The 23,382-nt window shown below is 40.0% G+C and overlaps 1 protein-coding gene across 4 annotated transcripts in view; it reads right to left on the reverse strand.

Annotated features, from left to right (window-relative positions):
• Positions 1-23,382, reverse strand: part of nav3 (neuron navigator 3) — a 265,011-nt gene that overhangs the window by 99,227 nt on the left and 142,402 nt on the right. For 3 of the 4 annotated variants that reach the window (XM_085138223.1, XM_085138222.1, XM_085138224.1), the window contains exons 5-7: positions 17,625-17,799; positions 9,091-9,159; positions 26-168 (exon numbers count right to left, since the gene is read on the reverse strand). In XM_085138223.1, the coding sequence (XP_084994349.1) occupies positions 26-168; positions 9,091-9,159; positions 17,625-17,799 (387 nt within the window). Of the gene's footprint in view, positions 1-25; positions 169-9,090; positions 9,160-13,414; positions 15,619-17,624; positions 17,800-23,382 lie in introns of those variants that run through there. The other variant, XM_085138225.1, reaches the window with a different exon arrangement.

Here is a 23,382-nt window from a genome sequence, read left to right on the forward strand (position 1 = left end):
CAAACTCTGTAAACACACTCTTTACCTCTATCGTTGCCACTGGCATACTGAAGAGGCTTGCTCTTGTCAATGCTGTTGAAGCTCTGGCTCCGACGGTTGAGGTTGGATGAGCCTGGGCTCCTGGAGGCCCCGCTGCCCGCAGCAGGTACTCTGGAGGGCCCTGGTAACCTGCAGGAGAGGTAGAACAATGATAAGTAAGATGACTGCACATTAACTCCAACACTAAAAAGTCAAGGAAAGGTGGTTTATTTATAACAGGGGATACTTTAACCCTTTAAAACCGGTCAGAGCAGGCACGCTCCGTTTTGCGTAACTATTTTTAAATCCCGGTAGCTCTGCAACCACGTGAGCTAGCGCAATAATTTTTTTTGCATATGAAACCGGAGGAGTTGTACTTAATTCAATTCAATTCAATTTTATTTATATAGCGCCAAATCACAACAAATGTCGCCTCAAGGCGCTTCTTATGCCATCAGCTTGTCCTCGGTCACAGTTTCCTTCCACATATAGCTTTGCAAAAACTGCATAAAAAGCACTTGCAGCAACAAAAACACTTCCTACGTCCATCAGCACGAACTATCGCACGTCCACCATGACCTGGCCGAAACCGTAAGTGACGTCATTTCGCGGAAATGTAGTTTTTTTTTTTTTTACCATCAAGGCCTCATGAGCTTATACTGGTGTTTTTAAAAGTTATCTTTGACGTTATGACTTTCTGTGTCGTTTCTGGGATGCTTAGGACTCATATTGCACTGCTGGAAATAGTTTATTTTGATGCATATGCTGCTTTTTTTGCAAATTTGCATTATAATATTTATTTTTGTTTTTCCTGCAGTGTATAAAAATTGGTGTATTTCAAAAATAAAAGTATGAAGACACTCAAAATAAATTTCCTGTGGGGAAACTATTTTGTGCAACTTTTTTGTATTTACAGTTTTGAGGGATAAGCCTCTTAAATTTCTCTAACTAGAAATATATGTTAACTGCACTTTTTTGCAATTTATGTAATTACTATGCACTTAATGCAGACATATTATTAACACATAGGCTGTAATGGTTGTATTGATGTATAGCAACTTGAAATGCTTCCAAAAATGGCTCCACAGCATGTAAACATATAATATAAGCTCTGGTGGACTTGGTTCTATGGTAGGTCTTAAAGGGTTAAAATCAACAGTCCTTTGTCAGTAATAACTTTCATCCAGTCATTCTGGAGTTCAAATGTGCAAAAGTCACCCTTCTTGTTTCAGGGAACAGCAGAATTACAGAATAACACCAAGGTACTAAAATGACCATCCCTTCCAGAACATCAAGCTCAAGCGCGGCTTAACTAACTGATGACATCTCACATTAGCTTCACCTAAAGCACACGGAGATTTGGTGTCCCGTCACTTCCACTGAAAGCGCCTATAAAGTATGCACTGTCACCTTTAACTGTTAGGCCTCGACTAGACACAATAACAGATGAGATACACCTTGAGATTTAAAAATCTACAAATATTGGTATATTTTCTCACAAATAACCAGCCCTGGATTCAGTATGTGTCAGTGTGTAAGATGACGAGAGATCAGAAGTCTTTGTTTCATCTTGGGCTAAGGAGGGAGGATAAAAGAAAAAGAAAAACTGTGTGTTCAGGTGCACGTGTGCTGAGAGTCTGTGTCATGACAGGCTGATTGAAAGCTCAGAGCTGATCAGAGCTACTGTAAAGCCACGCGTGATATAAATATTTCCTCCCCTTCAAACGATCATAAAAAGGAACTACAGTCACATCTACCAGGGGGGTTTGTGTTTTCAGTCAGTCTACTTTTGAAACACACTTTTGCATCATTTCTTTCTGTTGACACAGTCGAAGCTGCCAGTGTCAAATGGTGATTTGCCATGCTGCAGCTGGAGGAGTTTCCCAACTCCCAGAAGCGTGTTAAAAAGAAGAATCTCATCAAAAACCTGTTGTACAGTAACGTTATACTGCATTTTTTATGTGGCGTGCCAGATGCATTCATACATCTGTTTGCTAGCACGTTTCTTCAAAAACACATTTAGCAGCTGGTTCAAAGATTTTGACAACCTGGATCTATTTCTGCTGTAACTCAACAGGACTTTTCCTTTTTTGGTGCCTTGGTTTCTCCCACAGATGCTTTACGCTGTTTTCATGTTGACTCAATATCAAAATGCAGGTTTGAAAAAGGGCAGCGATAGCTCAAAACCTTAAAAACGTTTATGGAACTTTGAAAAAACAACTTCTGGTGAAATAGAAAATGTATAAGTCAAGATCTTCTCAGAGAGAAAGAGAAAACGCTGGACTGCAACAACTTCATGTCTCTGCATGAACTTTGCCGTGACGTCCCTTAAAGATAATTGATTTGCTATGCTGAATATGTCGCATGTCTGTATCGCAGATGGAGCCGAGATGTCGGAGGGAAACGTATTTTAGCCTCTGAATTGTGCAGTGGTGAAAAGCCCTCTGGGGGAAAAACATATTTCATATATTCCATTCTGTGTTTAAGGCTTTCATGAAAATAAACAAATGAAAGGTCAGATTGACATCTAGCATGGATAACAAACCTCCTGACTACTAAGAAATCTCTTCCGCCACTGCTTTCGGTACTCTTCCATTTCTCTGCCACATGGACCAGCTATGATACACTTCTTTGCAGCCGTTATTCTCCTGTCTGTCTGACATTAAGACTTGGATGGCTCTTAACTTCCTACATCTAAATGAAAGTAAAACTGAAGTCATTGTGTTTAGGTTTTCTAAAGACCCCAACCTTTCCTTTGATTTTATGGGACCCCTAACTTCCAAATGTACTTCCTCCATTAAGAGCCTCGGTGTTACTTTTGACAGAGCTTTTAAATTTGATAAACAAATCAGCTCCGTAGTCAAGGGATCTTTTTATCATCTACGGATTTTAGCTAAAGTCAAGTCCTACCTGTGCAGGAACGATCTAGAAAGGGTGGTCCATGCTTTTATTACATCACGGCTGGACTACTGTAACTCCCTTTATGCTGGTTTAGATCGTTCCTGTCTGCATCGCCTCCAACTGGTGCAGAACGCTGCTGCTCGCATGCTGACCGGTTCCAAAAAGAGAGACCACATCACTCCGGTCCTCTGCTCTCTCCACTGGCTCCCAGTTGCTTTTAGGATTGATTTTAAAATTTTACTGCTGGTTTTTAAGGTTCTTAACGGTACTGCACCTCCTTACCTGGCAGAGCTTCTTAGCATTTACCGCCCCAGGAGATCTTTGAGGTCAGCAGACCTGATGTTTTTAGATGTTCCCAGGTACAGATTAAAGACTAGGGGAGAGAGGGCTTTTGCTGTGGCTGCACCCAGACTGTGGAACAGTTTACCTCCTCACATCAGATTCTCCACAAGCCTAGGAACTTTTAAAACTGCTCTTAAAACTCACCTCTTCTCATTGGCTTTTAGCAAGGTTTAACTTACTGTTTTAACTTATTGTTTTATCAGTGAGGTGTTTTATGTACTTGTGTTTTATTGTATTTTATATTTGTATTTTATTGTACAGCACTTTGGTCAGCCTTGGTTGTTTTTAAATGTGCTTTATAAATAAACTTGACTTGACTTGATCTAGGAAACACAAAGTGCAGTTCTCTCTCACTCAATATGTCCTGCTTTAGTTGAGAAAAAACATCATTTTGATTTTAAACACTGAATTTCAGTGTTCGGAGCATCAGTTTACTGCAAAGCAATTCACCACCAACAAAAAACAATCAGTGACCAAATCAATACGAGTAGAGTTTGATGAAGGAACAACAAAGTTTTCTCAGTCCTTTATTTCCCTAAAGTATCACTCGAAGACTTTAAAATGAGGGTGAGTAACAGAGCCAAATTAAAAGCTGCTGACTGCCCTCCTGACACGCGTGAATCTGCAACAACTGAGGACAAGCACACACTGACAGTCCAAAACACTAAGCGGGTAAAATACGCGTCCCATCTCGTGGCACACGATGCTATCGTTTTAATTCTGACTGACACAGCTATGAAGGTTTTATGCACAAATTTATCTTGGAATTATAAGACAGAAAATCTCATCTAGGGGATTTATTTACTCGTCTGCATCTGAACTTCAAGTTTAACTCTGGAAAACGTGCGAATCCCTGACAAATCTAAAATATTTTCACACATTATGCAAAAGACTGACTCCCACCTAGTCTGGGTAGTCTTTTTTTCACTGCACAGGATCAATTTCCTTTATGTCTGAAAACATGCCATGGCATCGATGCAGAACTTCGCCGTATCAACCAAATTGCCTGGATGAAGGTCTTATTAAAAAAATAGCTGCTGAAAAAACTGCTTCCAGTGCATCATTAAATATCACTGGAGCAGGACTGTTTTTTATTTTCCTCGGAAGGTAGCTCAGGTAAACAAAGCAAGTTAGTTACCAACCAGGTATCTCTCCCAGTCTGTGATGCAACAAGGAACAAACAAAGCACTATATTAAAATCCAGCAATTATATTATGGCAGCAAGAAGCAAATTATTTGGATCTAGCTACAAAAATTCAAGGCAACTTGGGCGTCTCCCTCAGAAAATGGAACAAGGCGCAGCAGGAAGTCAGAACAAAAACTGCCAAATATGTCAGCCCCAAGTGCTGAGCAATGAAAAGATGGTTTTACACAGACAAAAATAAAATATGCTCCTGTGCACAAAACTTCATCAAGAGGAACAAACGTGTCCCTTACTCGCACTTCCCTTCTTTGAATTACTATATGATTTTGCATCCCACTGTTCATTTGTAGCAGACTAGCTGACTGTTAAGAGATGCTGATCCAGGCCCGAGCGCAACACTGGTGCTTTACCCGAGAGGCCTCGGTGAGCTGCAGCAGGAGGTGGTTCTCGGGTCAGAGCTGAGTCTGCCATTCACAGAACAAAAACAGATGGAGATGTATAGTAGCACGCACATACTGCAGAACATTGCGCCCACAAATGCATACAAAGGCAGACTAGTGTTAATAGTATATATCTGCTTTAATACATTCAGTCTGCAAGAGAGGAACAGACGAGATTGATAGACAAAGACAAAAGAATGAACAGATCTAAAAGGAACAAAAATATGAAATGGGAGGGGGGATGAAAGTGCACACAAACAGGGGTGCACATCAGAAAAAGACGCTGTAGCTGCAAACCCCGACAAGAGAAAATGAGAGATAAACAGTAGGAAATGAGATGGAGATTGAGGCAATTCAGATGGTAATCAGAAGTAGTTCCTTTTATCATAAGATTCTTTCATCTTCCAAAATACATGTTTGATAATACATCGGCAAAATGGAACGGAAGAGAGAAAATGTGATGCAATTCCTCGACAAGGAATTTGTTTTAGACTGGACAGATCTGAGGTGAGGTAGCGAGGTGGGTGACAAAGAGAGTTCTCTGCCCTTCACAATGTTGTGCCATTGAGTCTGTGTATTCAAAACAGCACTTTCCTTATCTCAGGACTAGTTCTTATAACATCTGTTATAACCCTGTATTTGCAAGAGTGTAAGACATCTGCTCTGACACATCTGGCCCCCACATGGCCACTCAATGCCACATCAGGCTTATTAAAACGGTAGAAAGATACCGCAAGTAGGCGGGTGGCCAGCAAACTGCCAAACATCACTCCCTGCTGCTAAGATGAAGGCCGCACCACACCGTACATCTAATGTACACTCTATTTGAAATCATGGCAGCTAAACTAATAAAACATGTTGATGGTTTTATAACTTTCAGCGTGTCGTTCAGCTGCTCTGATACGTCAAATGAAAGCAGAATAACTCAAATAACTCAATTGTCAAGACTGTGCTAACATGAGCTGAGCAAACAAACAGGAGATGGACTTATGGCTGAGTAAACAGAATAAAACAGTCCAAACGCAATGAGACAAAGGCAACTCAACTCAAGGTCCACTTGAGATATAAAATAAATTAACTTTTGCAATATTTCTGAGTTATAAAATAAATAAAGTGTCACCATCATTCAACATCACATATTCTACTGAAATTAAAACTGTACTTACATTCCTACCCATCAATGGAACTTAAAGCTGTGAATAATCCTCATAACAGTGGAAATTAACGCTATATTTTCAGATCATGAACCCAATGGAAAAATGAGAATGGACAGAGACCAAAAAAGAATCAAAAACCGACCGCTTGGAAACGCCATGTGAGAAAGAGGTGAAGGATGAGAATTGTGTGTCTAACAAGATGTACAACTGGAGTTAAGGGCACAAAACATAAAACAGATAAAGTGTTGTGTTGTCTGACAGTACACAGAAGTTAGTTAGCATCCATAAGTCCTGAGTAGTGATGTGTCGGTTGCGAACGAAATGGCTCTTAAAGCCGAACCGAAAGAGCCGGGTCTCTAAAAAGAGCCGGAAATCCCATCACTAGTCCTGAGTGGTGATCAGTGTTGGGAAGGTTACTTTTAAAATGTATTCCATTACAGAATACAGAATACATGCCCCAAAATGTATTCTGTAACGTATTCCGTTACATTACTCAATGAGAGTAACGTATTCTGAATACTTTGGATTACTTAATATATTATCATGCTGTTTACAACTACATGAATGTACTATTGCTGTGATTTATTACTGTTACTGAAGGTCCGCGGCACCGAACCGTAGTAAAGGGACCTCTGGCTAATACGGTGGGTTCTGTGTCGGCTCGTAGCCGAAAACTAGCTTTACTTTGTTGTCTGGGTCAACTTTGCTAGCGAGAGACAGAGAGAGGCGTTGAAAGGCTGCTCCAACGAAACTTGGCATACAGTCGAGTTTTAATAGCTTACTTACAACTGGGCTCGTCAGGCTCTCTTCTTGGCTGCAGTGGTTATTATTATATTTACATGCTTCCAGCTCCCGTTTTTGCTCGATGACAGCTCGTACTTTTCCTTTTTCTCCCTCCCTCGCTCACAGACACATAACGTGTATGGCAGTCCATTCTCCCTGCAGCACGGACTACACTGCCTATGATGCTACATTCTTTAGAGCTATACCTGTAGCATTCTGCCTGTTAGCTTAGCACAACAACAACAAAAAGGCCTCTCTCACCCAGGAAACACGCAGAGAGCGCGTCACCCTGTAACCATGGCAACCGTGACGTTGCCACCTGGAACAACAGAACGTAGCTGTCAAACAAAACCCAAACAGTCCTGACCCGCCACAATATGAAACAAGGAAGTACCGCCGTGTAATCCATTTATTTCAACAAAGTAACTGTATTCTAAATACCACCTTTTTAAACGGTAACTGTAACGGAATACAGTTACTCATATTTTGTGTTTTAAATACGTAACGGCGGTACATGTATTCCGTTACTCCCCAACACTGGTGGTGATCCACAAAAAAATAAAGCACCTAGCCCATGGTAGTGTCAGGTATTAGTGCAGTTTATTCAGGAAGTAAATCTCTTTTGTTGTAATTCAGGTCAGATGTCCACATCAAAGGGAACTAGATTAAAAATCCACAACCCATTATGTGAAACACATGAATAGCTATTTGTTGACACCACCTATTATGCACAGAAAAACATAACCTGCGCTTATGTTTCGTTTACCGTTCCAACATCAGAGAAGGCAGATTATAGCAAAGAGCTCAACACTGTCTAGCTGATATACAAAATACAAAAATATTTAGCACAGTTTCCACCACTGACAAAAGGGAAACAAAGAGCCTGAATGTGACTGTGTCAAGTGAAAAGGCCAGGTGTAAACTGGATAGGTCTTTGAGTGCTAGCTAACAAGCAAAATGTCTGAGGTAGTAAGAAGCACACTAAAGCTCCTAGTACCTCGAGGGAAACATTCCTCACCACATTCAGCACAGTGCAGCATGAAAGACACACAACAATTTATTTCTATTTTAGAATTGCTAAAACTTTCTTGCTTCGAGGATAACAGAGGAGGCAACTCGTGGTGATTAAAAATAACTTCTCAGAAGGCAAGAAAGTAATTAACTGTGGTAATCAGCCTTGAATGGAAATCAGATGGCAAGAGAAGAGTGCCTGCACTGTCACCGCTCACTAATATAAGTGATTTGTTTGTGTGCGCGTGCGTATGTGTATCTTCATCTGTTTGTGGGGAATTAAAGAGCTATTTCTGCAGAGCGGCAGCAGCAGTGATGTGAGAGGGCAGATTATCACCCATAGGGCTGGAACTGCTGGCTGCAGCATTTTTGCCATTGCTCAGTGGTGGCTGGAGAGGAATTATTTGCCAACGTGCTGGTTCCCACTGCTTCTGAGTTGGAACAATTGCTGCAAGCATCAGACAGCTGAAGGAGGCTGTGTACATGCAGCACGTGTGGCTACATTTTAAAGTGTATGTCTTACACGTATGTGAAAAATCCCTTTTATCTTTGTTGTTCTGGTCTGCCCATATCTGGGAATGAATTTCTCACCCTTAATGCTCATGTTTAGAGCTGTTATAAGTTTACCAGCTTCCAGGTTCCCTGCCTAGCAGCTATATCAAAGTGCTTTGCAACACTGTAGTTATTTATTCAGCATCTTTGTCAAGATGTTTAAAAGTGCTAAGGGACACAATACGCAAAAAACATTTCTTAGGCAGCACAGGCTCCCAGAGGTAAGCACCGTCTGCTCCGAAGCATGAGGTTCTGTGCACTGGTACAACTGAATCCTCCACTTAAACAGTAATCTCACTGAGACTGAGATTGTGAGATTGTCAACAAGAGGTAGCATCCAGTTTTACTCATATTTATTTAGAAACAAATTCCTAGCAAGCATCTTTACAGAAATACTGTATCCATGTAGTGAGTACACACCTTTTGTGATGGATTCATAATGTTTAAGGAGTCTGTATTTCATGTGGGAACATAATGGCAAAAGCACACGAACATTTAGCACATTCTGCTCTTCACTGTCACACATTCGCTCAAACTACCATAAAGCTACTGCAGCTACATCCTGAGAACCCAAGAACAAAACACAAAATTCTTATAAGGTGTTCTGCCTGTTGACCTCTGACCTGACTGTGGAGAGAGCAGCTCATCAAAGCCCTCCCTGAAAAAAAAACCTAAATTGCACAAATTAATTAGCTTAACAAATAAAATAAAGACATTTAAAGATCTATTTTTCCATAATTACCTGGTGTTTTTCTTCTGTGGTGAACCTATTCCACCGTGGCCTGGAGGACTTGCATATCGTGCTGTGAGACTGAGGAACAAGCAGAGAAGATGGGCAACACTGTTAACACAGTCAGATAAGAAACAAGACCAGTGACTTGCTGGAATTTTCTTAATCCATGTCTTAATGTAATAATGTGTGAGAAGGAATAGGAGGGGGAGAGAGATGGACCAAGGGAAAGAAGAGAAGAAGCATGTGGTAAATACTGTAGCATGCCAGTGCACATTTCTTTGATTTTTCACATGATGGCTCACACATGTTTGTTACCACACACTTATGACTAGGCCAATAACATCTCCTAATCCATTTATAGGGCTGTTGGCACACACACACACACACACACACACAACAACTTTCACAAACAATTTTCTGAAGGCCTGGTTTGAAGAAAACACACAAGACAGAGGCAAAGGAAATACCCGCAGCACCAGTCACAGTTAGTCATTGGCAGAGGTGGGAATGACTGTTACAGGAAGGAAACTCTATTCATGTTTGACATGTTTGTAATTAAGCAACTTGTAGAATGTATTTTCAATAAAGATGTGCGTTTACTGACCTTTTGTATATCTGGTAAAGTCCTTCTCAATTACCATGGTAATCTGACCTGCTTTTAAATGTTAGCCCCTACGTCATTTGTTTGTTTTTTAGTGAGAAAATAGACTTAAAACAATGGAAACATTAGCTACCAAGATGTTAACATACTAGTGTACTAAACAATAATCTGATGATTAAATGATGTTAAATAAAAGCATATAAAATAGATAAAATTACAAAAATGAAAGATAAAAAATAAACATCAAATGTTCAATTAGGCATATGTGATGGCAGAATCATGTTACTAATAAAACAAACAAAAATGACAAAACTTTCAACGACCACAATACTTGTGGATTCTAACCAAATCAATGCTTTGCTAGCAGATGCTAGCCCTTTGTCAGGAAGACACATTTAACTGCTACATATTAGACAAATTTAAGTTAGTTCCCAGAAGAAACCCTTTGAACTAACATTACCTTTCAAAGGCTGAACACAGGTGGAAACCTGAGCTTTCCAATCATTGTCTTGATGAATGAGAACAAGATGAAGTTCAGTAGTAAAACCTTGAATCTGTCCTCTACTCAGAGTTTGCAGAGCTGCTTCGGCTGAAGGACAGAGGAAGCAGCAAACACCAGCAGTCTGTTTAGAGGTCCTTCTTTTCTGACAAATGAGAACAACTCCTTCTCTGTTTTGTGTTTGTGGGCTGCTGGTTTGGCACTGGTGACTGAAAGTGGACTAGACGGACAATAAACTACCTATACTGGGTCACTGAATGAGGCACAGCAACTATCTTCTGGAAGTTCGCACCACTCAGCTATGCATAAAACGGATTATGAAAAAGTGCTAACAGGTTTTACATTATGATATTTCAGGCACAGGTGACACAAAAGCTGATTAAAAAAGAAAAAACTGGTTTAAAGAAGAAATGACTACAAAACCTGCAGTACAATTATATACTACAGAAATGAGGATTAGAGTTTAGCTGTTTCCTACTTTAACAGAATTTGGCTTAAAAATGTAGAAGTACAATAATAGGCTGGTCTAGGCCTTTTTGCAGTGATTTGATTAAATATGCTGAGTACACATACATCATTTTGTAGAATCAATGAGAGCAGAAGAATCATTTTGTTCATAAGTTAAACTATGAAGGATTAGGACCTTTCACGGTGGTGGGAAAATTATTAATTAACTTTTCAACTGTCCATCTTTCCTATAAGTTCCATTTCTCTCCCTCATCTTTCTCCATTTACACCTCTTGCTCCAGACAATTAAATTCCTTTTTAACCCACCTGTGATGAATGTAGAGCTGCAGTACATCTCTAATTGCCTTTGCAGGTTTTCATGACGCCTTGTTATTCTAACAAGCTCCTGAGCAGAGAGTAGAGCGCAATTATAGTGACGAGCACCTTTGCATCATGTTAATAATGAACTATGTAATAAATGATACATCAGTGAATACTCGCAACAAGACACCCACAATGTCATCTCCTAGTAGCACGTAAGTGTTGCTGTAAATATTCTAAGAGGTCTTTACTGCACAAAAAAGCCAAGGTGTGACAGTTTAGTGGAGCCTGTCACATGCTAAAGTGCTTTATCAGCATTTTGGGGGGGAAAGAAGGTGGAGTCTAAATTTGTGCATTGTATTTCTTTCTAAGAAAACCTTTTGTCCTTCTGCTCTCTGTCCTTTCTCTCTTTTTATCCATATTCAGAGTAAAGGGCTGTAAAAGGCATGGATGAGGTAATATCTAAAGGCGAAAGAAGCTGCAGGAGTATAACGAAAAGGAAAAATACTGCGGGAGCAGGCTATAGTTCTAGCAGTATATGGACAGTAAAAAAAACTAGAGTGTTGTGTTTTTTTTCCCATTACAAGACCCATCCTTACCCTCACTTCCAACTATATTAAATGTAATGAAACATGAAGGCAATGGTATAGTCTCCAGCCTGGGGTGCTTATCCAACCCACAACATTCAAGATCATTCCAGTGTGGAAAAAAGAAACACCAGAACACACGAGGGCAGGATCAAGAAATGGTGATGGAATAGGGTTGGTGGAGACGAGAGGGGTGGGGGATTACAGTCTGTCACTTTTCATTGTATACAACACACATCAACGTGGCCTCTCTTTAATAGTCCGCGACACTGCAGTGCATATGCAAGCCATATTGGATACCATTGCTGTGCTATTAATTTCAGTTTCAGCTTCCTGGTAGCCACATCGCTGAGGTCAGACACAAACTAAAACTGATGGGTTTCAGAGCCAAGACGTGAGGCATGTGTGCTCGAATCACTGTGATGATAGCAGGTAATAAGATGTCATCTGACCTTGACATCAGTAGGGGTGGGGGAAAAAATCGATACTGTGTAGCATGGTGATATTTTGTTTGCTAATAATGTATCGATACAGGGACAGCAGAAATCGATATTTTGTTACAAAAAAGGTTTTTGTGCTCTGACTTCAGAGCATGTTGATCCTTTTTCTGAGCAAGAATCCTGACATTCCTTCACTGTCCAAATGTGACAATTTACTTATTTTAATTTAAGACATGTTTTATTTTAATTAAGTTGAAAACTTTTTTATTTAATGTAAAATTATATTTTGTTTTAATTTACTTTCAAATTCTTCAGTTGCTGAAGGGGCTGCATAGTTTTCATAAACTGCATAGTTCAGAATAGCTATAATTGTACCAGATGGTTGATTCAGTTAAGTTGGACTAGACTGTAATACAAACCGTTCAGTTTGTCAACAATCAAACTGAAATGAGAGAAAGATTGAGTGTGAGACTTTGATATTAGAGAAAATGAATATTGATCAAGTTTACCTTTATGTACAGAATCTGATTATCGCAAAATATTTTTAAAAATTGCAATAATATCGTATCGTGCGTTAAGTATCGTGATAATATCGTATCGTGGGATGTATGGTGATTCCCACCTCTAGACATCAGGGGATGAATTTCCAACAAAGAGCGTTCAAGCTTGAGTATCTCACACAAAGCCACATACCTAATTCAGCATGTATCAACTCCACATCTACTTTACAATAATGCTGGCTAGGCAGCAGTTTCTAAGCAACATGCTGCAAGAAGTTGAGGAACTTGAATGTCACAACACCAATAAAGTAACACACCATTCAGTAAGAGGTTGAAAGCACCAGCAATGTGCAAAAATGATTTCTGACCTGCCATTTATTCCTTTACCCATAACCAACCATCTCTTAGTAAAAGATGAGATGCAAACAGCAAATTCATCAGTATTCCACATCTTCAGAGGCGTTATGCCACATGACCAAATGTGGTGCCGTGTCCAGAATAACATAAAAACTGCATATTTTCCCACTGGATTGGAACATTCTGCAGGACACAGTAGAAAATTAAATACTGCTATAAAATCAAGAACAAAATTTCCAACCAGGTGCACAACACTATTGGAGCTGGAGCATGGATAATTAGCTTCAAACACATACAGTACAAAACTGGGTTTTTACAGTGTAGTATCCCATTCATTAAATGAGCTGTTGACAGACTAATGTCTTGAACACACTTCATTTCAACTTCTCACTGGCAAACATCGTGTCCGTATTAACAGCCTATAATAAAAAGCTAAACCAACAAACAAGAAGAACTGAACCATTTACCAGTTCATGATGCCACTGAGACTAATCCATCCTCCTCATGTCATCGTGTAATTTCCAAATATCGTCGAGTGCCTGGATGCTACCACACACACACTCTACAAGATCCAACTATACCTATGAGATGAGTCAATCTTGGCCAGGATGCTTGCTCTCCCGTATGGCAAGCGGCTCTTCCTGTCGCGAGACACAGCGGTGGGCAGGCGCGAGGAGCGCCATACCAGTGGGTCAACGTGGTCGCCCCGGGACATGGCGAATTAAAGAGGGAGGGTTTGCTGTGCCCTGCCAGGCCTGGGCCCCCTGCCTTGTAGAGAAAGACTGAAAGACTGAAAGACTGTGGCTCCGGGCTGTCGTGCTGTGTCCTATGGGGAGTTCCCCTTAAACGCATACAGAGTCACACTCATCTCATCCCCTGCCCTGGAGACACCAGCTAGGCCAGCAGGTGCTGTCTATAGAAAGCTCCCATACCACAACTACAGATGAGCAGCAGCCCAAATGAATCTCTGTGTGTGAGTGTGCATATACAGTATGTGTGTGTATCTCTGAGGAAGAGATCATTTGCAAACTTTAAAACAAAACCCATTCAGACATGTTAAATCTTCAGGGTCGACTGGAGCTTACGGGAGCTTGCAAAAATGAGAATTAAAGTAGATTTCTATGAATAGATTTAATTACGTTTCCATGTTTTGAGAGTGAAAAGGAAGTGGAGCCTGCACCAGGCAGACATGAAACCTCACACAGAAGAAACTTACAATGCTTTAATATCATCTGAATTAGACATAATATGAAAAGTAAATGTCTCCCTGTGCTCTGGTGGTAATTAACTCGACTTCATGGAGTCTGTGTTTCTTTAATATACAGTGAAATGTTCCTGTTCATGTGTGTAATGTATTATTAAAATATAGTAGTACATGTACTGAAACTATGAAGCTATGATACTCAACTCAGCATATTACTTTAACACAAGTCTAATTATCTGATTATCGTTGCGGTTAACAAAACCCCTAACAATGAATGAATGAATGAATGAATGAATGAACAATTACGTTGTTGCGATATGAGAAATAAATCCTGCGTGTTGCCAATGACATACATTAAATTATGGAAAGTGATACTCGGGGAATTTGGTTGCGAACATTAAATCACCCGTTTATGATGTTTGAGTCATGCGTTCATGACTGGCTCATTCTGACTCACACACTGACACTCAGACACAGAACTGTGGGACCTTCTTAAAACATTGCTTTAAAAACCAGCAACAGCTCATGAGACTTCAATTGATGACAGGTCAAATTATGTTGCATCTCTAGACTGTTCTTAACACAATATTTTTCCTGATTTGAAAGCAACATTTTCAATCAGTTCCTTCATTTCCATCCTTCCTTCTGACCTTTGCAGACTGTCTTCAATCAGCTATGGATGTTGTCACATTTTAATAGCTTATTTTTCACAGACAGACATAGACTGATCCTCTGACCTCTAGAGATGGACCGATCCGATATTACGTATCGGTATCGGTCCGATACTGACCTAAATTACCGGATTGATATCGGAGAGAAATAAAAAATGTAATCGATCCATTAAATATCAAAAAAGCACCTCACAAAACTTGCGACATGGCGTAACTCAGCTCATAACCGTAGCACGTCGGAGCAGTGTGGTCACGTGATAGAGCGGCCGTGGCCTGTGAGACCTGTCGGTGGTCTGGTCTTTCATCTCCGAGAAAGTTTTCCCAGAGAGAAGTAAAGCAAGTGTGTAAGTTCATCTCTGAATGTTTGTAAAGCATTCCAGCGTTAAGCTTAACAACCGATATATGGAGCGACTGCTTCTCTCCCCCTCCCTCTCCTGCTGCTACTTCAATCATGAAACTGATCAATGATCAGCTGATCGGCTTTTCTGTCGCGAGTCCGTCTCTCTTGTTTGTTTATTGCCCACTTTGCGCCAGAAAGAGGAAACCAGCGGCTGAACAACAGCAGCACGTTTAAGCTTGATAAGCTGTTGTTAGAATTTATTTATTATTACTTTCTAGACCAGGATCTTTTTCTACAGCTGACGCTGGTAACTGTGCAGGGGCGGATCTAGCAAAGTTTAGCCAGGGGGGCCGATAGGGCATTAACAGGGAAAAGGGGGCACAAAGACATACTTTTCTTTCTTATTCTCATTAAAATGTCGAGCTTTTAATAAATAATTATCTGAATCTTACACCCAAAGTTTTAATCTGATGTAAAATATATAGAAGTCCATTACTGTATATAGTAACTGTTAAGTCTAATATACCCTAGTAAGCTATAGTACTCTTTCCTTTGGGAAGATACCATCTGTGCAGTTCTGTTGAAGAAAGATGTTGAATCTATTTAATTATTGTGGAAAAATAATTTATTTCTGTGCATATTTTAAATTTATTTATTTATTTTTACACGTGCATTAAATTAAAGTTGATTACGTCAATTAAGCATCATGAGGTGGGGGGTGGTTCCCTATTTTTTTTTTGCTGGGAGTTTGCAACCCTATTAGTTAAGTTGCTTAATATTTCCACTAAGTACTCTTTAAAATACCAGAATAGGGAGGATGGAGCAGGTTTAATTTTATTAGATTGATCAGTGTTGCTGAGCTATGAAATATTTTGGGTGCAGTGTATTTTTTACATACAGGTATAACAGAATAGCTTTAGTGTTTTGTTTTGTTTTTTAAACTTGAGTATAAACTTATACAAAATGCAGCAAGATATTAAAAAAACAGTTTTATTGATTAAAAAAATACAGTATATCGGATTCATATCGGTATCGGCAGATATCCAAATTTATGATATCGTTATCGGACATAAAAAAGTGCTATGGTGCCATCTCCACTGACCTCCACTGTGGCCTTCAACATTGAGGCATTATTCACTTATTAGTGAAGAAGAGAGACAGTGAGGGTCTACATGGAAATCATCTGAGACACTTCTTTGGTTGAAACAAATTCTTTCTTGAGATCGAAACTAAAAAAAGACATTGGTGGAATGTGCAGCTTCTGTAACGGCTCATTAAGTGTGTATGTATTGATTCGTCAAGTCTGAAACTAGGTTGACACAGCGATGTGCTTCCAACAATTCACTGTTTTGTGTGTGCGTGTTCAAAAGAGAGAGAGTGAGAGCATTCACCACCTGTTGTGGGGGTGAATAAAGAGGGTGGGAATGGGAGGCAGCTGTGCCCCTAATAACCCCCCTTAACACACGATACACTGACCCCACTGCCACCATCTCCTAACTCAACCAAACACAGTGAAGTCAAAGCCCTCGACAGTATCATCTTACTCACATGCCCACTCCTTAAATACTGAGACTTAACGCTGTTATTGCACTGGTTTAATGCACATACTCTCTCTCTACACTCACACACTAATAGAAAACATCGCAGCCACACCGTGTGGCTGTGTAGTAACTCGATCTGGCCGGGGGGAATGCTGCTCATGTGTGGCATCTCAGGCCTTCTTTTAAATGCTGCTGTGTCTATTTACATCACACAAGTACAGGCCTTCTTTGCTTCTGCTGCCTTTTACAGCGCTCGTACACTTCTGCTGTATAATCCACGTCTTCTTATACTGTATTTCTAATAAACATCCAACAAGCATCGTCATATTAAACACCTCTGGGGTACTCACCTGATGAAAAGCCATGAAACAGTTCTGCAACATCTTCCAGCTTATTATAGCTACCTTATTAGGCAGTACTAAATGATGCTGTCAGCTTTTGCACTGAAGTGCTTATAAAGCAAATGTTTGGCATTTATTTTCTGTCGGGCACAAAAAATGATCAATAATACTCTCACGTGTGTTTGTTAAACACAGGCTCACAGGCTTAGATTAGATTTCTGTTCAATGGATGGTCAGATTAGAACCTGAGTCTGGTCTGAGATGTACCTGTGTGCCACGTCTGGTCTCAACTCTGTGAGGAGTGGGTGTTTTGTAGTGAGATCAGAGACTAAGATTTCAATAATTCATTAAGCACTTTGGGTCAGCTTGTGTTGTTTTAAAAAGCTCTACAGTATATAAATCAAATTGAGGTGACTAATAACTTGCCTTGTCTTACATATGGAGCTGATGCAGCAAAAACCTTAATCATCATCTTTGTATCTTGTTATTCATTTCCTGCACCACAGAGAGGAGGTCACATCCCTCAGTTTTCTGTTTAGAAAAACTATAACAGGACCTAATTGAGCATCTGAAAGCAATAAATCAATGAATATTGCAACATCAAGCATGCATCCCAAACAGGCAGGCAGCACAAGGGAAGCAAAACAAAGACTGATCTGCATGAAAATCTGTGTCCATGTTTCGTGTAACATACCTGGATTGCATCTCTTGTGATTTGTGGCTGTTGGCAGATGATGCGGTGCTGCTGGTCTGCTGGCTGAGCTCCACCAGGGACTGGTAATACTGCTGCTGTTGCTGTTGCTGCTGTTTGTAGCGTGACAGGATGAAGAAGAGACCCAGGATGCTCTTTAAGTTGCCATTCCTGATTTCTGGAAGGTAAAAATGGATTGTAAGTGTTTGCCGTGTTAGTTATTTAGCAATTCCTCCATCGTACGGCCATGGACCTACAGAATCAAATTCTCTATGGATAGAAATGTGACTTCAGTCTCAATCTCAGTCATTGCGAGCGTACGCGCAGAGCACACATGTGCGATCTGCCTGCATCCATGTATCCTCTAAATCTACCTTTGCATTTTCTTGGAATTAAAGTATTTTCTGCAAGTGAAAGTAATCAGCCAAAGATAACATTTTCCCAGAACATGTATTTTGACTTTCAAGCACTATAAAACGAGCATATGCTGATTGTGGAAGAAGAAAAAAAACACTCAGGGACAGAGCTCAAGAGCAGCTGTTGTGAAGCAAACGTAAGTATTTAAAAAGAGCAATTACATAAAGATACACAGAGTTATAGAATAAGCACTTCAGTTACTTAACTGTATTTAGCAGGAATGATTAAGGCCACTGCTCAGAAGAAGGTCCAGCTGTTATACTGCAGATCCAAATAAAGCATCTCTAACCCGAGCTGCGCACAGCTGGATCATTTAGGAGCGGTGACCAGTAGGGAACTACTACTCTGATGTTTTACTGGCCAAGCAGCCAAAAATATAAAAGAGTTACTTTGTTTATAGTTCTGCTCTCGCCATGAAATAAGGAAGTGACTGCATGTGCTGCTGGGTGAGGGTAGAAGTGACACATTTCTGTATACTGATGAAGGCAGAACCATTCAAATGCGTGAGATAAAAAGGAAGAATGAACAGTTTGGATTTTATTATCTGAATGACAACTAAAATGAAAGCAGCTAGAAAACAGCGGCCCTGATAGCCACGCATGAATCACCATATTCATGCTGCAAAATGAGCTCACAGCAGAAAAGAGTAACAAACAACAATAATAAGATAGAATTCACGTTTTGGATATTGGATCTTCAACAAATAGCAGAGCTGCAGATAAAGTAACTGCTTAAATATGCTGAAGAGGCAACAGAAAGAATCCTCTAATCAATAAGTCTATAGTGTAAATCTTACCCTGAACACTTTTGAGTTAATCTCAGACAAAACTCAAACAAATGCTTCCCTCACAGACTCCCACACACACAGACGTAGTGCTGAAGTAGGATCCAGTCGGCGATGAGGAAAAAGAATTGATCACTGGCTAACGCACCCGTTTGTGAAATGGGCTTTTCATACCAAACTCTCAGCGAGAGCTGGCACACAGAGGAATGGGAAGAATGGCAGTGGCTGACACAGGGGTTTCTACTACATTTTTCAATCTGGTGAGGAACAAACATTCCCCCGGCCATCCGTGCCTATGCTGCAGAGGCTGCGAAAGTTAGGGAAGATTAATCTCTTGGGGGCGTTTCCTATTTTCTAACACCCAGAGGTGGGAATATACACGAGGCCTTTGAGAGAATCAGAACAGAAAACGCTTTCTGTGCTTTAGGGAAAATAACGTTGCAGATTCTGCTGCACTGGGACTAAAACTTTTTTGCAACTTGTAAAAAAAAACCCAGCCTCCACTGAAATGATACTGTTGAGGACAAGAAGCAGAATAATGCTTTATCGATCCAACAGAATAAGTGCTTTTGTGGGAAAACTCAGCAGCTCATTTTCTTTAAAGAAACTTTAACAGGATGCAGGCTTGGGCCAAGGTGACAATACCAACCACGCAATTCAGCAATGCTGATTTCTGTCCCCCTTTTGAGAAGATGTTGTCTTTTCACATGCTTTTAATATTTGGTGGATGATCTAGTTCCTCTTTCAAATGATCATGTAGCAGGTAATTTCCATTTAGACAGGGGATGAGTCTCTTTTCAGGAAGATCTGTTAAAAGAGCCGTGTAACAGCGTTGTCCCCTGCAAATGACTTTAGAGGTAATTGGCAATGACAGACATGTTTTGGAGCCAGCATGACTGCCATGTATACTATTAGGGATGCAACGATACCAATTTTTTCAAACCGATACGATACCGATACTTGGATCTGAGTACTTGCCGATACAGAGTACAAAAACCGATACTTCTACCACACACACACACAAATATAATGAATTGGAAGACAGGTTTTATTATATTCCCTGCCAATAATAAATAAAATCTTAATAAAAATGACCACAAAAATGTCAAGTGAAAAATAAGCACTTCTGTTAAATTATTGCAGAGTCTCCACATTGTAATTTTACAAAATATCACTGAACTATTGGCACTGTCTGGGCGGCTGGGAATTTCATATCGCAGCTCGAGTATGCTGAGAAGAATCCTATGTTTTCCACGGCCGGCATTGGCTGGTTATCCAGAGCGATAAAATGAGTCAGAGCCTCTGTTATTTTAACTGCCCGTGGATTTTCCGTGGACTTTCTCACACTGCTGACATTTTGTTTAGTCTAGCTACAGCAGCCTCCAGTTTCTCTTTTTTATCTGGAGCCGCCAGTCTCACTCGTCTAACCCTGTGCCTGTTTAGCGCGGGATGTCCCCCTAGTGGCCAATCTAAAAAACTACAACAGAAATGACAAGCCTGATTAATGAAATAAGTTGGTATCGGTTCATGGTATCGGTTAACTTTTACGAGTATGAGTACACACACATTTTACAGTATCGGCCCCGATACCCGATATCGGTATTGGTGCATCCCTATATACTATGTTCACGGACCAACATTTTATTCTAGTGCAGTGAAACTGTAAATACAGCAATCCTTTTGTGAACATGTGCACGACCAAAGGCTGATTTGTCTTCAAAATATTTGTGTTGTTTAGAAAAGCAGGACTAACAGTTGTGACCTAAATTGTCTTTAGAATTTAGGTATGAAGATGAATTCCTGACGTCACTATTCTGGCATGTTTTCAGTTACTTTTCTGGCAAGAGTTCAACACAAATTACTCAGCTTATCATCTGACCAAAGCTCTGTATGAGTGCCTGCTCAAAATGTGATGTGAAACTCTCCCGGTGAGTCACCTTTTTCTGTCCGTTTAGAGTAAAAACAAAAAGAAGACTGCAGGATTCTATGAGACACTGATGGCAGTTTGGTAAAGCTCCCATCAGACATTGTTTGTCAGATGTCCACACCCGCTTCATGTCAGCAAGTGTCAGCAGGAGAAATGCTGCTCTGGAGCATTTAAAGAAGTTACTTATTTAATGAAACAGCGAGGCTAGGCAACACAAATACCGTGTCATCACTAATAGCCTGTGTTGCCTCCTTCACTTTTCTCATCAGCAGCTTCTGCCTTCTCTTTACTTCTGTAAGCTTTTTCTAAATAATTGTATTTTCTAATTTTTTCATGTTTTCCATCATTGTACTGCTTTGGATTATGGTGATATTCTATATATGAATGTCTTCGAATGGTTGATTCTGTGTATCGTGTTTCTCTGAGGTTCATCACTAACCGTAAATTTCAGACTCACCACTGTGAGTTATACTCTCAGGTAGGACAGCCTGCTCTCATTTATACAGTTTTATATATAAGGCGATACTTGGGTTGCTGCCTTCTTATCTATGTTCCCTGCTTGTAATGAAACATGCTGGTCAGTATTCTCTTCGTCCGCATGGCTACTTGTTGCTTTCTGCTCCATTTGCCCGAACTGAACTTGGTAAAAGAGCTTTTGTCCATTTAGCTCCCTCGGCTTGGAACAAACTGCAGAAGGAAAATGACTGAATTTATTTCATTAAGTGCTTTTAAATCTAAACTACGAATCCTTGAGGCCAAGTCCATAACATGCAACTGTTTCAATTAGATTGATTGTCATTTTAACTGATTTTTTTTTATTTATTTATTTATTTTTATTTGAATTTTATTGAATTTTATTTATTTTATTTGTATTTTTTCACTTATTGTTGCATGTGTGTTGTTGCTGCCTGTGTTTGAGTAATTTCTGTAACAGTGAGACACCTGCTGCTGCCTATCTTGGCCAGGTCTCCCTTGAAAAAGAGGTTTTTAATCTCAATGGGATTTTCCTGGTTAAATAAAGGTTAATAAAATAATTGTCTTACTACCTTTCCTACCTCTACTTGAAAGGCTTGGGCCCTGCCTTCTGATCAGAGGACAAGTGTGTACCCGTGGCTGATGTTGTCCTAAAGCCACTAATGAAAAGGACTTTAATGTGGTGAGTGGGTCATACTATAGGTTTCCTGGTAGCACTAGAACCAAAAAGAGCCCGTCTTTTTAATAGCCTCAGTGGGTGAGACCCTGCATTGGAAAGAGTGTTTAATGACCTGCAGTACCCCTCAATGTAACCAATTATCAAGTGTAGGAAACATGTGTTTGGGGGCTTTACACCTGCTTTTAAGAGTGGAAATGCTACACTGAACTTCCTGAAGATAATTATCACATTTGAAGAGGTAAAACTTTATGTTGCCGCTTTGAGATATTTTGTGTCCAAAAGGGTCAAGCTTGACCATGTGTTTTAGTGCATGAAGTTTGTCTTTATAACATGTTCAAGTTGACAACACAGCAGCATGCTCTCAGTAGCAGTGCAAACATTGGAAGCTGCAATTTCAAACATATTAATAATATTAGTGTAACTAGTATGGATGCTAAGTAGGCTTTAGGTGATGGTGTAAGTTGCAACAATGACTGAAATGTATCCTTGCAAAAATGTCAGATTTAGTTAGTCATGAGGATTTATGTCTGGAATCAGTTTCCACATGCATGAAACACTGTGCCAACACATCCGGGAGATCTTAGGTTATTGAATTTTAATTGGAAGTCTTTCTTTGTCTCAAGTCTTTAGTAAAAAAAAGCCACCATCATCCTCCTCTGTAGTGTGTGGACTCAATTTCATTAAAGCCTATAAGTCCCCTCGGTGAAATGTTTGTACGGGGAATAAAACACTCTTCAATGAGATGACTTTTTCCGGAACTTTGGTTTACAGCCTCCCACCAGTGAGATGTAAGGAGACTTCTGGAATAGTTATTGCAATAAGTAGCTTCTAGGTTCCTGTATGCACATCAAGCCTCCCACTTTATTTTATTCCCACATCTTGTAAAACTATAACAAAGACTGCATATTGCCAGGAAAGCCCTGGGCAAATTCAATTAGACATGAGAGGGCAGACACGGCTGTCTCAAGTCACAAACACAACCAACACATGCTCAATGGAAGAATGACCAAGAGAAGCCAGCAAATGAAATGCATCAGCAACAGCAATGAACAGGGTAACCAAATAGCCCATATATTTACAGACCCACTTTGAAATTCCAAGCGCAGCAAGTCACTTTGCTGTTTTTAGTGTTGTAACTGAGCATGGAGAATTTAGAGCTGTCGGTCAGTGTGTCAGCCTGTTAGGCTATTTCTGCTGCTCGAGATGTCAAGGGCAAGTTCAGCCCATTAATATTTAACGGGAGCAGAAACAACATGGGTCAGAGCAAGCACTGGTCCTTGTAGATGTGCATTTTGTTCAACACTACACACAAAAACACCAAAGGTTCAGTTTTCTTAGACAGTCAGTTTTAAATGTAGTCATTGTGAGTATAAACCTGTATGAATATGATATAAACATCCCAATATGTACTGACAGAGAAACTATTAAATGTTCTTTAAGATCTCCGTACTTTGAAACGTAACATTATCGGTTCTCTGGA

This window comes from Neolamprologus multifasciatus, chromosome 17, assembly GCF_963576455.1.
Source record: "Neolamprologus multifasciatus chromosome 17, fNeoMul1.2, whole genome shotgun sequence".
Classification (NCBI taxonomy): Eukaryota; Metazoa; Chordata; class Actinopteri; order Cichliformes; family Cichlidae; genus Neolamprologus; species Neolamprologus multifasciatus.